This window comes from Pomacea canaliculata, linkage group LG1 (genome assembly GCF_003073045.1).
Source record: "Pomacea canaliculata isolate SZHN2017 linkage group LG1, ASM307304v1, whole genome shotgun sequence".
Classification (NCBI taxonomy): Eukaryota; Metazoa; Mollusca; class Gastropoda; order Architaenioglossa; family Ampullariidae; genus Pomacea; species Pomacea canaliculata.
The window spans coordinates 21464694-21483321 of NC_037590.1; the positions used below are offsets into that span (position 1 = coordinate 21464694).

The following is an 18628-nucleotide window of genomic DNA, read 5'->3' on the forward strand; positions in this document are numbered from 1 at the left end:
ACAGTGGGTTTTTTTTTTGTTCTGTCTTTTTTGTGCTGGTTTTATCATCAGCTTGTGGATCTACATCTTCCTTTCTCTGTGTGCTGGATTGTCTGTAGCTTTCTGCCTTTTTTCTTTTTGACTGGTCAGATAAGATTGGAGTTTTCATTGACTGTCTCCATATCCTGTCACTTCCTTCATGGTCTGTGATTTGTACCATTCACTTTTACAACTGCTGTGCATCCATTTTTTTGTAAACACTTGTTTACACATTATAATACTTCAGTCCTGCTTCAACTTCTTCACTTGGATGTCTTCATTCATGAAAAGATTAAACAATAAATGATTATATTTACATCATTGATTGAGGTGATCTCCCTTTTATTTTAACTGGTTGAATATATTTATTTTTTTTAAAACATCATATTCTTCACTGATCTCGACCTGCATTGTATGTTAGACTGTGACTTGATCTTCCTGTGCAGTGCACCGAGCTCATCTTTTTTGATAGGGAAGTGCATTATGCAAGTGCACTCTTATTACTGTAAAGCGCTTGAGTCCAGCTAATGCTGGAGAAAAGCACTATATAAATGTACATATTATTATTAATAACGCCACCTCTTGTGTTTGTAACCAACAAACCATCATAATTTCACATAAAAAAATACAGGAAAAAAAGAGTTTGACCTATGTGACTTCGAGCTTAAGACTATAATAAGTGCAAAAACATGTTCTTTTACAGGGGGAAGTGTGATTAGCACTCGTTGTTCAGAGACCTATTACAAAAAGACTGCTCTTGTCAGCATCTTCGGTATTCCCCTTTGGTATACAAGCAACTCACCGCGCACTGTCATACAGGCAAGCTGCTTTTTAGGATTTTATATTTTGGTCTAAATATATCATTACAAACTTAGTATATATATTTAGCATTGTATCCTTTCAATTTATGTGAAGTGCATTTATCTGCTCCGGTCTTTTTTTTTATTATGAAAATGAATTAGTAAAAGCAGTTTGGTTTGATGTTTAATATTACAGCCAGATGTGCATGCAGGGCAGTGCTGGGCATTTAAAGGAGAGAGTGGATACTTGGTAATACAGCTTGCAGTACCAATCAGGCCGACAGCCTTTTCTTTGGAGCACATTCCAAAGTCCTTGTCTACAACAGGAAAGATTGACAGTGCCCCTCGAGACTTCGAAGTCTATGTGAGTCAGACTCTATGTGTTTTTATTTTTTCCAGTTTTGCACATGTATGCATGTACACATACACATGCACAGTCATACTCTCTGACCAGTTGATAAGACATTCACAAAACAAAACCAGTTGTCACTGTCATTTTAATTAGAACAAGAAGTGAAAAAAACATTTGAACATAAATGTTGATTTAAGTCTTTATTACCTTGTTTTGATGTAAATTTTTGGTGTTTTCAGGGACTGGAGTCTGAAACAGCTACAAAAGGCATAAATCTAGGCAATTTCTCATATTCTACAGTGGGTAAACCTATTCAGCACTTTGAAGTGCAGGTAGGATTTGTTTATGCATATGTCTGAGTCATGCTTCTTAATCAAAATGTAAACACAAATACACTGATTAATTCTTCTGGTAGAAATTTCTTTGATGAAAAATTCACATATGCAATAAGCCATTATCACACTCATTCCTCCTTTAAATTATCAAAAAGAATTTTATACTTCTAAACGTAACTTTTCTTGGAACACCTTGAATCTTCTTAAATACAAATATAGTTTATATATAACATGAAACATGAACTATTAATTATGGGTGCCTGGTAGTGTGATGGTTAAAACATTTGTAACCACTAGCCCTGGGTTTAAATATCACAATGGGACACTATGTATGCAACACCTGTTTAAAGAACTGGCCATCAGGGAAATTTCTCTAGGTAATCTTGTTTTCTCTTCCCCTCCTTCCCACCAACACTTCCTCCCTCTTCACAGTGTAAAAAATCATCTTTAATTGCAATCACTTTCTTGCCAAAACAACCAAACTGACTAAAGAACAGCTATATCACAAACTTCTTCGTGGGACAAATGTTTGAAGACATTCCACTGTGGGCAGTTTTATTTTTAATGGAAATGTGTCACTTTGCTTTTTCAGATACAAAATCCTGGAGTGTTTCGGTTTATTGAGCTACGCATTCTCAACAACCATGGAAACAAAGAATACACCTGTGTGTACAGATTCCGTGTACATGGAGTGCCTCAGTAGCTGCTGTGCATGGGATACTTCTTTGGCCTTATGTGGAAAACCAAAAAAGAGTATTTATCTTGATACTTGTATGCCTTTCTTCAATCCTGATAAAAAAGGAAAAATAAAGAAGAAGCATGAAATGAGGATTCCAAGGTTGTCTTCTACCATATTGGATTCGGTGAAAAAAATAAAATGCAAGTCAGAAATATATGGTAATGTATATTTGTCTCAGGAATTATTCAGTCTTTACGATTTTTGGCTACACATCCTTAAACTTAAAGAGACTGGTATTAAGTGATTTTCCAGATTTTTCTTCCCACTTTTTCTTCTACGTTCTCATTTCCTTATACTTAAGCTCTATGTAGGAGAGCAGGTACACTTTCTCCTTTTAGAAAAATGTAAGTTCACTAAATGTATGAAGACTTTAATCTTAAATCTTGTCACTGACAATGACAGTATAATTGCAGTGGAATTTCAATAGTCTCTTATGTATTATGTTCATTTAAAAAAAGTCTGATTTCTTTTGTGAGAATTTGGCAGATTACATAGTTTAATTAGTTTCTTCTCAGTTATGTACACATGTAGACAAAGTAACATTTTAGTCTAAGAAGGGGATGAGAGTGTTGAAATATATCTTATTAATGCTTTGAATAAACATAGCTTTTATTTAATAAAAAAAAATTGTTAGTACATCTGTTATTTATATCAAAGATGTCCTTCAAACTAATAAAAAAAAAGATTTGGTGAAATTATTGCAGTCTTTCTCTGAACAAAAATATGTAATGGCTGTGTAGCATAATATTTTGTATGATGATGCATTGTTAATGTTGTGATGTTCATTGACACAGGCAGCATGAGAAAGAGAGGAGGTGGGGGGGGGGAGGAAGAATGCAGGTATGTAAGAGAGTAAGGGGCATGTGCAAATGTGAGATAGTAAGATCTGTTATCAGTGTCACATCTCTTTTAGGGTGTAAGACCTGAAGATACTCTGTTTTCAGTAAGCTTGCCATAGCCTCATACTTATGAAACTTGGTTTATTAGAGTTTTAAGTTAATTTCAGTTTTGTGATAGTGTGTCATTTATTACTTTGGATACCTTATTGTGATTCACCGAAAGCTTGTTTGTATGCACACACATATATGTACTACATGCACATGAGTGCCTGCATGTGTCTGTGAGTGAGAGAGGTGGAGGGGAGAAAATACAAGGCAGTGAGACATGAAATAATGACTTGTAAAGAGTTCTAATTTCATCATTGAAATGTTCTCAAATATTTGTTTTTAATGCTTTTTATCTTTTAATTTTTCCACTTTAAAGAAAATTTCATATGGTTTCCTTCGATAGCATTGTAGTTTCATGAAAGATTCCAAATTGCTCACTTTATAATCTAGTGCACTACAGTTTGTTTTAAGCTTTAAACTGTTTCAGCAAGAACTGGAAGTTTCAAAATTTAGCGTTCGTTCTTTATCATTCGGAAGGAGAATGCTTAAAATAACATTCAGATTTTTCAAGTATAATTGTATCAATCCCAGAAAATTAACAGAATTTTATTGGCAGCATATGACAGGTACATGGATGTGTTTTTGAATGCACTGGACTGCAACAGCTGTACTTTCAGAGAAAAAGTGTATTTTTTATTTAAAATAATCCATGCTTTTATAGCCAGGTACCTTTTTTACCAGCAATTTAAACATTTACATGCAAACAAAGAATGTATGGTTGTGATCCATTCTTTTGCAGAATTCGCCTAAACAATGTTAATATAATGATCTCTCAATTATCTTTGGTTCGTTTGGTGCCATGAGCCTGCCTTGTGAGTATTTTGATGATGTGTGTGATTTTAATCAATTCATAAAATAGTGCCTGTTACATTTTGATGAACTGTTAATTATCTATATGCAATGTATCAAAAATGTTTACATTATCACACATTATAGATATGCCTTCAATATGAGTGCATAGCTGCATGTCAGTGCTATAGCAATAATTATAGAAGTTCAAAAAAAAGTGTTGAGAGTATATTCATGCTATTTGAGCTAATATATGTGTATGTTTAGCTTGAGGTTGATTATACAAAATACCAAGTTTTGACAACTGTGATGTGATGATGTACATGTGCAGATGTTTTTTTATAGATCACATACTTATATGAAAGTGTTGCTTCTTATTTATGCAAGTATATTTAAAGTTACAAAGTATTTATTTCTATTTAAAAAAAAAACAAACTAGGATCAATGTGTGCTACATTTTTAGTTTGTAAATGGTATGTGTAATAACTACATTTTTGAACAGAAAAAGTTTAGCTGTGTAACTATTCCATAAGACACTACCTTTTTTTTCAAAAATAGTTTGTTTTTTAAAGATCCCTTCCTTTACAAAAAACAAAACAAAACAGACAAAGTTAACATACTTTTGAAAAAAATTAGGGCAACTTTGCAAGTTTAAATGAGATCCTAGTTAGTTTTTGAGTAACATAAGTAATGATGTGGTATCCAAAGGTGTATCTAAAGATCAATCCCCCCTACCCGCACCGCACCCCACCCCCCCAAAAAAAAAACTACAGCAAAAGCAGATTGTGTCAAGGAGGGAAAAACTAATACTGCTAGAAAGAGACTTGCCGGTGCAAACAAATTCCAGAAATTCATATTATACTCATAGAATATTATATAGCATTTTATTTGTAGTATAACAGTACTTTTGATTGTTGAAATCTATTTGAAATTATGCAATATACATTTACAAATATAAAAGGAATGGTTATACACTATTGAAGTGACAGTAACATATTTGAACTAGAATCTCAAGGATGGTTCATGTTTTTTAATTAACTTTAACATCTCTTAACAAATGAAACTTAATTGAAGTTATAGCCTTCTACTTCTACTTCCATTGTGAATACTTAAGCCAGCTACTACAACTTTTAAAAGATTTCAAAATAAAATGTGATGTGCTTACTTATTGTTGTCCTTGTTTAATCCCATGAACAACACATTACTAGGCATTATCTGGGTGGCTTACACAAAGTCATCAGCTACCTACATTTAGTTAGAATTTAAGCTGACTTTTGTGTTAGTTGTCTAGGTAACACTTAATGATGTGCTGTATGCCTAGCCCTAGGTCTTTCCACCTTGAGAGTTTTTAGTACCCTACTGTAATGTATGATCCCCTTTTTATGCCGGTGGTTGAAATTTTTGAATTTGTGCATGAAATTCATGTACGTGACCTACAGATATTCAAGGAACAAGAGAAAAACAATTATTTGTTCCAGTAATGAAACATGAGGCATAAATGGGTTAATGTTTTGAGTACTGCTTTGTGCTTATACCAGTGCTTTGTGTTTGGTTTGCATTTATTGCATTCTCATTAATAATAAAGATTATGGAATTTTCCTTCATTTTCTGAATTATTGTTTTTCCTCACCCTGTATCTGCTTCTACAGTGCTGATGTTTACAAACAATAGACTGCAAGTTAGGTTTAATAATAAATGTACATTTGTATAGCACTCTATCATAACATTATGGTTATGCTCTGAGTGCTAATCAAGTACATGCGAATGCCAGAAATTGTACAATGAATGAAAACATTCAAAGCTACAGATATAGAATTAAGCTGACTGATGATTATGGCCTAAATTATGGTGTTTTTCTAACAATCATGTTTTAATGGTTTTTATTTTTTAAATGTTTTATATCATACAGAACTTAAAGATATCCAAGAAAGAATTTCTTACCGTTAGTCTTTGGCATCAACAATTCCTCCACCACTGATTGCAAAGGTTGCCTCATTTTCTGGCAAGTCAGGACTAAAGTACAAATTTTTCCAATCACAAAAATATATTTAAAATCTAACAATAAAGCTCAAACTTGTGTTTCAATTAAGAAGTACCTAGGTATTATAAATCAGAATGTTGTATTTACAGAAATGTGAAATTATATGAGCCAAGTTAGTAAAGCTGGAGAAATGTCAATAAAATTGTTTATGCACAAGTATAAAAAGAGATTAATACTATCAGTAATCCACTTGTACCAGACTTTTAAAAAATATGCTTAACATAGCTGCATTCTAACTTGGAGAAAAAATATAGCTCTCAATGCAAATCACTGATGATACACACACAAAAAACACTTGCAACATATAAACATATACCTGTCATAGATCTTGGCTATTCTGTTCTCCCCTCGACCCTTACGAAGCATTACTCGAGTGGTAGAAGCATGTGCTAGAATATGCCCTCCAATGGGCTTTTTTGGATCTGCCTGAAAACTTACACAAGATTATCAATGTCGAAAATTTTATGTTTATCTGATCTGGAGACAACAAAATTAATATCTATAAAAATTGGAGCTCTATGTCATACAGTTACACTTTAGAGAATGACAAACACCATTTACTTTTTATACAAATTGATAAAAATTAATAGCTAAAATGTCAAACACAAAAATAAACCAGCATAAACGAACACAAAAATTCTTAGAAATATCTTTACAGTTTTTGTGATAAGTATTTTCCATAACCAATAACTTCTCAAACATTGCTTGCTTCAAACTTAGTTGACATATAAACTGAATTTAAATACAGCTGATCACAAATAAGATAAACTGATAAACCTGTTGTTTATAAAAAAAATGTAACTGTAACTAGGTCTCTTAAATGTAAAAGCTCATCAAGTCTACGGCTTCACCTTTCACTTAAAATTTCAGACTCTAAAACAGACTTTTCTTGTTTCCCAACCCTATGATGTCCTGACACTTGTGACAGTTTGGCAATATACAACTTTTCTCTTTCTGTGATGGTCTGACAGTACCTTGACATAACGCTTCGTTTTACTTCACCATCTATCATCAAAGGCCATGCAGGGAAATAAGTTTTTTAAAAAAGTTTTGACACAAAAACAAATAATTACAAGAGGCATTAAATATATTTAAAATCTTGCACCAGAGTTTGCAAAGATCAATAAAAGTTTCATTGTTTAATAGGTGTAAAAAGCCTAACTGTCTTTTACAGAAAATGTTGCGGTTTCCAGTATAAAGGTCAAAGAAGGCACTTTTCTGGGATTTTTCAGATGGAAAATATTTTACCTCATTGCTGCTCCAGGATCTGCAGTCATTTGATTGGTGACAAAGCATGCAACATTATACTCTGCAAAAATGTGTTACTTCTTTATTCACATACAAGTTTTCTTACCTTCCAATTATGTGTATATTTTGTGCAACTTACAGTATATGTTACACCTAATATACATGTACTACTCACAGTCTGCTTTACACACACCTAATATAGATTTATCGCTTATGGTTTACACTTAATAAACATGCACCACTCGTACAGTAGGTTTTACAGATTATATATATATACTAGTAATATTCAGCTAATGTACTATTCTTATATGGCTCGACTTGTGCTCCTTGCCTGCCATCAGATTCTGTTACACATATAAATTGGATTTGTTTTACTTGAATATTTTAGAAAGTATAAAACTATATAGTGCCACAGCTTTGATTGCTATTTGCTACCATTATATTACAGAAATAAATGTGAAACTAATATATATACATCTCAGTAATAATCTGTGCTTTTAGAACACGTAAAATCATTTCTTCACCTTCAGATATTTTCTGCAATCGGGACAACAGTTGAGCAAGTTTCTGTTGCCGGTCAGCAAGTTCTCCCCGACCACTGAAGTCCACCCGAAACAATGCCATGACAGAATCAATTATCTATTGACAAAAATGTCCACATACCATGATGCAGATGTGTTCATGTAAACAGTAGTACATTAACAGTAGGAGCAATGTAAAACCCTATGTTGTCATTCTTTCTGTTGTTAAATGATTGGAAAAATAATGTTAAGATAATACATTTATTGTGTGTGAATATGATGTACTTTTAACTCAGAAGACTAGTTTTGCCTTGTGAAAAACACTCTTTCATTAATAATTCAAGGTTTGGTCTTTCGATATTTTTTTTTTTTTTGGCAGGGTGGAATATTCAGTTAGAGACTTTGACACTTATTTCATAGTACAAATACACAGAAATCGATGTAAAACCTTTCAAACTATGTACACTCTGGAAATGGGAACATTTATCTCACCAGGAGTTTAAACACACCGGGTTCCTCATAGAATTTTGCTGCCACGAAGTCCAGCAACTCATACTGATGCTCACCTGAAGCACCATGGTTTTTTTCCCACAAGTACATTTAGATGAAAAGTATGTTAAGTTGATAATTCTACTATAATACTTTAAATTTGAGAGCAATAATGTGTTCAAATTGGGAAATAAACTGTTCTTACAAAATGTACTAATTTCCCTTTACATCGTTGTTCATAACAACAGATTTAATTGTACCAGGGACTTGTTTTATGCACACCCCTGCTTCTACTAGATATTATTACTTAAGTTAATGCTTGAAGTAATTCACTTACTTGTGTAGGCTCTTGCATAAAGAACATTATCGAGAACAGCGTTCTGATCCAGGTTAAATCTGTCTGCAATGTTTCTTAGCCTATCAGGCCGACTAATGTAATGTAAAGAAAATTTTAGGAAAAAAATAAGTTAAAATATTAAGATAAATATTTTTAAATGATTCCTAAGTATGCATTGCACATATAGTCTATTAATCATACTGAAAAAAGGGCAAACAGCAGAACACATTCACCCTGTTTGTAGATGTCATGTTGAAGATGTCATTTTCACTAAATATTTCCTTCATAACTAAAAACTTGTATTAGGCCTAAAAAGATGTATCTGAGAAAGTAATAGACTATATATGCATTTTTCATAGTTGTTTGTAGTGAATAAAGAATGCTTATAAAGCTCAAGAATAATGGTCTGTAAAATTTCATGTGTGATAGTTACTAGGTTTCCCTCAGTCAAAAGGATACAAAGTATTTTCTGTGTCAATGAAGACAACCTTCCCTCCACTGTAGCCTTGGTTTGTTGGTAATTGTGTGGTAACTAAAAGGATACACAAATGTGTAAAGATAAATCTACCATATTGATGCAGTGTCTGATGTAAAACAAGAATTAAAAGAATTTTTTTTACCTAGAACACACTTTATTATGCATGTCCTACCAGAGTACAACAACTCCATGCAGACAACCATAAAACATACATATATAAATATGCAAACATACACGCTATGATTATGACTTACCTAAATCCTTTTGCTCAGTCTAATATTTCTGGCTAAAAGAAATTTCTCAGATATTGTAGTAAAAACGAAATGGTTAAAAAAAAAATGTAGTGAAAAAGATATCAGACCACACAGAGTATGAGAGAGTTGAGTTTTTCCTGTTCTGAATTCTCCAAATACTTCTGTGATTGCCATGCTTTCAATTCCTCCTCCTAAAAGTTTACTGAAAATTATGAGAGGTGATTATCATACCAAAACACTGTGCGCTTTCTGTACAAGTTTTTCATGTGTTAAGGAAATGATGTATATACATATCTATAAGCACACATATACACACCCATCAAAATGCTTCTTCAATACATCACATTCTTCATACATGCTGATTGTGTGCACTGACATGTTAAGATGTCAATTATATTTTTAAAATAAAAATAATAGTGAAAGATATCCAACAAACTTTGATATGTTTTATTTTAAAGGGAGCACTTCTTTTTAAAGAAACAACAATAAATTCTGCAAAATATTTCCAAGAAACTGCCAGAATATCCACTTAATTTACTTTAAAAACATTTCTGATGATCATCTGGAACTTACTTGAGTTCAGTGCTACCTGTCGATATCTTAAAAACTTGTTTCCTCTTATCAGCATATTCTAAAGCTGTTTGGAAAGCAGTATCCTTAGAAATGGAGAAAATACTGATAAAATTGTGTTGATTTAATATTACATTTATTAGAATGTACTCATCTCAGAAAATTTTATTTTTCACTGGGAAGCTTGCATATATAAATATGCAAATTTTTTAAATTATTTAAATGTTACCCTTAAATCTTTAAAGACATTAAAGACAATGTACATTACTGACTTGGAGCCCCAAATTCCTTATTCATAAGGATCAGCCATATTTTGAAGCAAAATATACTGTTAAACATACACAAAGTTTGGATGCTGCCTCTTTAATTTTCTCCATCTTTGCTTCAGAGATGCCTTTGATGTTGCAAAGTTTTTTTCTTGTTGTCATATGAATGCCCTGAAAAACACCTACAATTACCGAATGGTTACAGTAGAAGCACTTGTTTGTTAAGAAAACTTACAAGGTGATTTTGATGACGTTTTGACAAAAGTGAGTGAGTGTGTCTTTTTTTCCTAAAAGAAAGAAAATACAACTAGAAACACTGACAAAAATTACTTTGAATCTTTTTGCTCTTCATTTTCTCATATGATAAAGATTTTCAACAGCCAATGTAAAGACTAACATACAGTCTTTGTACATAAGTGTTAGCAGACATAATTGAAATCTGCCACTATACATGTATGTCCTATTATCCTTCAGTAAAACCAATTCAACAATTCCTAATATTAAATTTAATAAATTGCAGTAACACCAAAAAACTAGACTGTTTGTGAGGATGTGTGCTTGTTTAAGAGAGAATTATACTCCAAAAGAAAAATACCTTTATGGTGCAAATACCCGCCTGTTTCAGTTTCTTGATGTCAGCAACATTCTGTGAAATTCCCATTAAAGTCTTTTAAACTTGTTGAACACATACACAACTTATATAGGTTAAGCGTCAAAACTTGAGTTTTCTGTTATATTTAATTTAATTAATCCTGATGAACTCAGAAATTAACAACCATATGTTTATTTATGGTTACTGAAAATCATATGAGTATGTGTTTGAAGATACATTTACAATTCTTGAAAATCAATGAAAATCAGAACATTAGCAGCTTAATAATAAAAACTATTTTTTTCTACGTACAATCCCATGGTTTTGAAGTTGATCAATGTCAGCAAAAAATGACTCCTGTGGAAAAAGATCAGACTTCTGATACCATGCATAGAATGACTGGAGTTATATTCAACATTAACATGTTAAATTCAGTAATGATTCAAATCCGTTACTTCTGTGCACATAACGGTTCAAGAAAATCCATGTATTTAATCTTAAAACAACTGACCACACCACCAAAGACAAATCATTTAGAGCTTTCAAAGTTTTATTATAGAACAATATTTTAAAGAATAAGTTTTGATTACAAGTCAAATGCAGCGTACACTTTGTGTCAATTTTAATAACTTTTGACAAACCTCAATTTATCTTTTAAGATTTCAATTATTTAGATCATTCAAATAATTTCTTACTTCATCATCATCGCTCTTATGGCCCATTTCTGCTACTACTTGATCTTCCATTCCTGATAAATATTAATTATTTGAAGAACAAAGAAGAAAAAACATCAATGAAATCATCAATGTATACAAATCTTATGAATAAGAACTAAGAGTAGCCTTATCTTATTACTATAACTTGTTTCGCTGGTTAGTAAGCTGACTACTGAAATGGAAAAATTGTCGTCTGCTAGCGCGCGTTGAAATGTGCTTTGGCCTTGACCTTCAGTGGCCTTTCAGCTTTGTGTGAGTCTTACTTCCGCTCAAGTTTTAACAGTTGTTTCCCTTTACTAGCCAGTTTCCGGCAGTTGTTCATGTAAAGCACGTGTGACGAGCACGCCTCAGTGAAGCGAAATATTCGCAGAGAGGGTCAATAAGTAAAAAAAATGGTAAGTTAGAACGAAAGTGAAGCGCATTTTGTATGTTTAGGCATATTTCGTTTTTATTTACTGTTGATATACACCTTAATTAATTCTAACATAATTTAATTGCAGTTCTTAGTGTTAGTTGGAGGTATGAGTGTAAACAATTCATATTTTAAAATTTGTGCTCTGTTATGGATCTCTGCGACTTGAAAATGAACATTTTATCAGGCTGTTTGATTTACTACAATTCTAACTTAATGCAATGTTGACTATTTGTTCTGACAATACGAATCAATAAAACAGCAAAATCTGCGTTCATTAGTAGTTCTGAGTAGTAGAAGCAGAAAACACAAACCACCATACAACCATAGTAAGTCTCTTTAGATGAATGAAATTAATCAGATTTTTGTATTAATATCATCATCCGCAGGACGCATTACAATCGAAAAAATAATCGTGATTTTCTTGATAGTATTATGTCTAACAACAGTATAACAACACAAATTTCATGGGTTTTTTTTAATTGTGCAGACCACAAACGAGTACGTAAACCCCAAGGCCTACCCTTTGGCAGAACCTCAGCTGACACAGAACATTCTTGACCTTGTGCAGCAGGCAGCTAACTACAAGCAGCTGAGAAAAGGTGCCAATGAAGGTAATCATCAGTAATCTTTTTGAGAGTTATATTTTGTATCGTGGTGCTTCTGAAATATTTTCCAACTGGTGACATCACGAAAGCATTTCTTCATCCCTTGACTAGTGCCATTTGACTAACAGTTACCCTAGTCGTTGGGAAGTTGGGAGGCAGTAAACCTGGTTTTGCATTCTGATGCTACATCCTGTCCAGTTTAGCTATTGCTGTTGCATATCGCTCTGGAGTTGCCAAGAGGGCTCCAAAGTACTTAAAGCTTCATACCTGTGCGTCTTCAACCTGTAATCAGTTAATGTAAATCCCCAGATAATACTGAGTGCATTATCATAACCACTAAAGGTAATCATTAGAAATACATTAAAAAAAAAATGATGAAAAATATTTGCATGCACCTTTCCTAGGTATTTCTCAAAGATAGGAACCTTAGTTTTACTAGTTGACCAGTCATGTAGATCTTTCTTCATTTTGTTTGTGTGTGTACAAGAGAGAGCAATGATGCTATCTTACTTTGGTGATGATTAGCGTGATTCTTTTGTCATCAGTGGTTGGAACAACTTACACTTAACTAAAAATGTAGTGAACCATTCACCCACTTGTACTTTGTCTCGCAGAAAAGAATGATTTACAGTCGCCCATTTTCCTGACTTTCACTGATTATAGTATCTTTTCTTTTTGTATCCCATGCGGCAACACTTTCTCTATTGCACGCTTAATTTCTATAGGCTTATAGTTGAGTTTAGTGTGCTTTTATATGCAGCCATCCAAACTACAATTTCTAGTACAAAGCTGTCACATATGTGATACATGATTTTTGGTAAATATTGGATTTAAAGACCTAGCTACCACAGTTGGAAAAATTAGCTTACGGTAATTTTCTGAGACTCACAAATGCGAATAGAAGTTTCCTTTTCTAAATAGTTTTTTTTCTTTGTTACCTGAGCTAATTCATAAATGTTTTCAAGTGCTTTTGTTGAGAATGAGATGTTTCACCATTGAACGATCACTGTTGCAGCAACAAAGACACTGAATCGTGGAATTGCAGAATTTATTGTGATGGCTGCAGATGCCCAGCCTCTTGAGATCCTGTTACATCTCCCTCTTCTGTGTGAAGACAAGGTGACATACAGATTCATCTTTTTATCATCACAGTTTATTATGCAGTTCATTGCAGTTGTTCCAGACCATTACACGTGTTAAGTCTGTGACTGAAGAAACACACTGAATCAATACTGCAGCGTTATTTCCCTGGAAATACAAAGTTTTTAGGTATTAAAGGTTGGTCATTCTAACAGATCTGGCTTATACCAAAGAAGGTAGTAGAGATGACTTTTTGGTTTCTCCCATTAAGAGAGGTACCAGCTTGACAGATGTCTCCCTGTGTAAATTACCTTTACTTTATAATTTGTAATAAGCAATAACTTATGTGATAACAGGTGTTAGTCATTTTTTAACAGCAAATATTTTTTATTTTTTCAGAATGTACCATATGTTTTTGTGCGTTCTAAACAAGGTGAGATGATTTTGTTTGTAGGGTGTGGAACAACTCCCTATTTAACAGTACAGCTTATCATTGAAAAGCGATACATGCTAATAAATATGTTGTAGATTTGGAAAACTGCAATGGTCATAATGTAAAAGTTTAGTGATTTAATTGTTCTCCTTTTTTTTAAAAAAAAGTCCCTGATAACATCTTTGACCTACATTTAAAAAAACTGTTCTCAAAGCTACGAAAGACTTCTTCCTTTTAATAGGCAACAGTAGACAAGAACACACACAAATACATTTATAGCATATGGAATATTTTATGACGTGGAATGAAAATAGTTTCTCTTCTTTAATTGTGTGAATGAGATTCCATAATAAAATACAATGCTAGACTAGGACTACTTCCGGATAGTTTAAATGAAATATAAAAATCAAAAGATCTTAAAATGTTCTTTCATTAAAGTTTCTAGTTGGCATTTTCATTTTTTTTGGTTGTACTTTTTTCTAGCTCTTGGCCGAGCTTGTGGAGTTTCACGCCCAGTGATTGCCTGCTCAGTGACAGCAAAAGATGGATCACAGCTGAAAAGTCAGATAACTGCAATTCAAAACAGCATCGAGAAATTGCTCATATAAACTTGTGAGAATGTCAGGAATATTCTTATATTTTGCACCTTCTGTACCTTTCCTGAGAAGACCTAAATAGGGATTGGATCGTCTGTCATGTCATTTGTCTTGTTTTCATAGATGAGATAACAGTTACAGAGTAAGCTTCGTGTAACCGAATGGGTTGTACTGTTTATACTTCATATTATATGCAATTAAAAATGGAAAAAGAAACCGTGTTGTATTTTTATTGTTTTAAGTTCTGATCCTGAAAAAAAGAAAATAGTCTAAATTGAGGAGTGGAGAACAAATTGTTAACAAAAGCTTTTTCTGGATGTGTAGGAATTCTGTAGTATTCATAATAAATGACAGGCATTTATCTTTGTGTGGCATTACTTTGGTGTTCTTGTCGACACACCAGAACGCTCGCACTCAACATTCACTCGATTACCCGCCACGAACACGAATGCCAACCGATCCTTAGTGAACAAAAGGATGTACACCTGTTAACAATACAAACAAAATGTTTAATGACGAGCGTGATCTATTATTACGTTTAACCAAACAAATTGATGCGATCACCATTCGCACCTACATACTGACCAGAACAACCAAAGCGATAGCGACAAGAATTTCCTTCTCACTACCCACGCTCATGATGACAGTTTCCTGTCAGTAGATGGCGTAGGGGTAGTTGAAAGCTGTTCACTGTTTACGGCAGGCTTGATCTTCCCTGAGGTACCCATTACTGCAGATAAGGGTGGGCAAGGGGAAAATTTCCACAGCCTTGAGCCAACCTGTTTCCGTCAGCGTGCTGTCAACGTCAACAACCATTGCTGCAGCAACTGCACGCGCTTTCGTCTGAAATTGTTCTACTGTTATCAGCAAACACACTTGAACAAACGGCTGCAACAACCGGATTTGTCACTGGTTCGCTTCTGGAATCGGTTCCTGGCCTGGCCATGACGCTTGTATTGATATCAGCAGCGACGAAACAGGAGATTGGCTAGTTAAAATGAGTCACGTGTATCTTAGAAAATGGTGTGCACAACAATGTTTGGGATTGAGATGCGGTCAAACCATATGGTGATCGAATATTCTCACACTAGTGGAAAGTAACGAAATAACGACAACAAATATAACAAATTGGAGGACATCATCTCAGCTGTTTTGTTTCTGTTTCGTCACAAAATAGTGTGTACAATAAAATATTTTAAACACTTTTTTTTGGTATCAATGTTTTAAATGTTAATTTATTAACTGGAAAATCAACGAAGCAAAAGTAATCTTTCTCTCCAACTCTGCTGAGCATGAGTATGGGGGTGGAAAAGGGAGTGTGGTGGGGAGGGCGCGTTGAGAGACCAACGAGAAGCAGAGTGGCTCAAGGGGCGGAATGAAATATGAAAAAGGTGACCGGCGTTGCCGGCAAAATGCTTGTCAAACGACGGAGCGACTTCAGGCTCGATCGTTGGCCAGCCTGCCAGTCCCACAGAGCTGCACACAGAATATTTCTCCAAGTCAAACTCGGCTAGTTAGCACACGCGTCGGTGCGTTGGTCCGCGCGGCCATACAGCTGTGCTACTGTTTGTGCATAGACTTAAGTAGACATCGTTCCCTCGTCTTCTCTCCAGACGGATGTCAATCAAAGATTGCTGCTGATAGCATCAAACACAAATGATTCAAGGTGTGCGGTAAGATGAAACTGTCAGGTTGCCGTGGCTAGTGGCCGCGGACACAATACAGGTGGTAGGCCAAACATGTTCTTCGACAACCGAAGACTGTAGCAGTGACTTACACGTATGTACATTCTTCTGCCTGACCAAGAAAGAGTAAAGAAAAGGATTTATCGTTTCATTGCAGGAATGTACTTCTGAATCTTCTTCTGCAACAGGGTTGGAAGCAAGAGACGAATAAAACTGCAGAACTAAACACGGAAGAGGGATTTAGAAGTGAAGGGAGAAATAATTTGCAGGGCTGCTGTACTTCGACTTTTAAAGTCTTCCATCCTTTGAATACCTTGAAAAACAACTTGAGCCCTCGGACAAGGTAAATGCTATGCCCTCTTTTTTTTTTTTTTTTGTCTCTGTTCCTGTTGGTGAGCATTGTCATATATGGTCTTACTGTCCGCCTCAGATGACGTATCTGAATAACCGCCTTTACCTTTACATTAGTTTGCTGCCTCCTATTTTAGAATTGGGAAAATAACTTCAGTTAAGTTCACTAATGATCAGTTTCACAATGAGTTTTATACGCAGAGAAGATGACCTCAGGGAACTGTGCGAGTGTTTGTGCGTTTGCTCACCAGCGTTGTCACCTATGCTTTTCATGTGGATAACTTGAACAAGTAAAAGAAAGTTTGTACATCGTATGATAGTGGCTCAAGATCAATCGCTAATTTGATGAAATGGCCAATTCATTCATTAAATTTTTGAATGAGAGGATGACTGAATTTTTTTCCAAATATTTGCATACGCAAAGTCAGAATCAAAAAAAAAAAAATGCAAATAAAGGAAAAAAATTAGTAAGCACGCTTAATTGTTGCGGCCCTATACTTCTCGGGGAGCAGCAAAGAATAAACTAAAAACTAAACTAAACACAATTAACATTAACAAAAAACAGGCATTGTGTGAAGGTGTGAAAGACAGAGTGCGACAGAGAAAGAGAGAGGTCAGCAGCCCCTGATCGAAGAGCTTTGGCTTCTAAATCTGACAGAGTGACAGGATAACAGTCAGGAATAGCTGCCTCATAGCAGTCATTCCACATCGTAAAGACAGCGACACAACCGACAGTTTTGCTAAGAATATGTTGTGGCTGAACAGTCACCATGCACATACTGTGACAGATGGTAAACGACAGAATGAAGCAGAAAGAAGAGATGCGAGAAAACAGATGAGGCTGTACATGATAGCAAGAGTAGCCATGATTTTCAGGTCAGGTACAGAAAAGACTCAGGAAAGCACCAAAAATGGATTTTCAGAATAAGAGTTTTTATTTCTGTCATATCATACGTTAGAATGGTATCTTCTCCGATCCTAATGTCTACCAATGCTTAGGTCATGGATTCATTAAATTCCGCCATCATGTTTCTGCATCCGTGTAGCCGGGTGTCAAGATCCACCATGGTCAAAGGCCTGTCACAGCTCTGTACAAGATTACGTTTAGGGAAACATCGGGTCGGGGTCACGAGGACCAGACAACGGTTGACTGCAGAATTAAAAACAACAGTGCCAGATCCAGGACAGACAAGCAAAATTGAAGCAATTTTTCACACATGACATCCTGCAAATACCAGAGACCCGCGGCCATTTTCTCCTTCGTTTTCAGAGCTCAGGAGCCACGGACGTCAGTCAGAAGCTGACCCACTTGTCACACTGTCAGGAAAGTCTTCTGTACATGCCAGCCTCTTATAGAGGAACGACAACCTGTCACCATCATCATTTCCCATTCTCGTAGGAAGCAGGCAGATCGTGAATTGTCAGAGACGGTATTGGCACCATGTTATTTTTTTTTAAAACAAAAGTATTTGGGATGCGTGGTTTTATCTCAAGGTTTGTCATTTTCTGTACTGCTGACTAGTATATGTTCAAGAAACAACGCCATTTAGTTAATGTTCATTTTTAGTACACATGCGCAGAGCAAGTGTCATTTAATTTCTGATGCAACGAGAAGAGCCGAAGCGTACATGTCTCACAGATTCATTGACTCGGCACACATTCGCTACTTCACTAATTTACCATGACCATTTTCTTTAGAAAGCCCTTTCCAATATTATTCAGAATGACTAGGACTAACGAGCATGCTGGGGATTTTGTGGTGGCCCTACAGGTCCACTGTCTTCTTTCACTACATCTGTACCTCCGTATAAACATGCTCTACTATGGTAATAACTGTGGTTACATTGATGACGACGACAAGAACGATAATGATATTTTGGTCTTGTCGATGTTGTTTCAGACGTGGCAATATGAAAACAGTTGTGACTTCAAAACTTTTCGACAAGTGCATATAATGCCAAGAAACAGGTG

General features: G+C 34.7%; 3 protein-coding genes across 10 annotated transcripts in view; 2 read left to right on the forward strand and 1 right to left on the reverse strand.

Annotated features, from left to right (window-relative positions):
* Positions 1-5584, forward strand: part of LOC112575144 (sun domain-containing protein 1-like) — a 34240-nt gene extending 28656 nt beyond the window's left edge. For all 7 annotated transcript variants that reach the window (XM_025256807.1, XM_025256788.1, XM_025256797.1 and 4 more), the window contains 4 exons: positions 722-837; positions 1015-1182; positions 1410-1502; positions 2098-5584. In XM_025256807.1, coding sequence (XP_025112592.1) covers positions 722-837; positions 1015-1182; positions 1410-1502; positions 2098-2208 — 488 coding nt within the window. In that variant the 3' untranslated portion in view covers positions 2209-5584. The remainder of the gene's footprint in view (positions 1-721; positions 838-1014; positions 1183-1409; positions 1503-2097) is intronic.
* Positions 2157-11721, reverse strand: LOC112575169 (meiotic recombination protein DMC1/LIM15 homolog). Of its 2 annotated transcripts, XM_025256830.1 has the most exons (14): positions 11472-11721; positions 11089-11133; positions 10780-10830; positions 10260-10355; positions 9922-10004; positions 9456-9550; positions 9076-9148; positions 8617-8708; positions 8283-8356; positions 7794-7908; positions 7270-7330; positions 6338-6454; positions 5922-5993; positions 2157-2294 (listed from the first exon to the last, which is right to left on the reverse strand). In XM_025256830.1, the coding sequence occupies exons 1-13, from the start codon at positions 11520-11522 to the stop codon at positions 5924-5926; spliced, it is 1023 nt and encodes a 340-aa protein (XP_025112615.1). In that variant the 5' UTR covers positions 11523-11721; the 3' UTR covers positions 2157-2294; positions 5922-5923. The 2 variants fall into 2 exon arrangements, 1 of the variants encoding a protein (XP_025112615.1); XR_003101575.1 differs by lacking the exon at positions 2157-2294 and having other exon boundaries at positions 6338-6447.
* Positions 11722-11750: 29 nt separating this feature from the next.
* Positions 11751-14839, forward strand: LOC112575648 (NHP2-like protein 1). The gene is made up of 5 exons (XM_025257628.1): positions 11751-11887; positions 12395-12518; positions 13528-13631; positions 13992-14025; positions 14509-14839. The coding sequence occupies exons 1-5, from the start codon at positions 11885-11887 to the stop codon at positions 14631-14633; spliced, it is 390 nt and encodes a 129-aa protein (XP_025113413.1). The 5' UTR covers positions 11751-11884; the 3' UTR covers positions 14634-14839.
* Positions 14840-18628: the final 3789 nt, after the last annotated feature.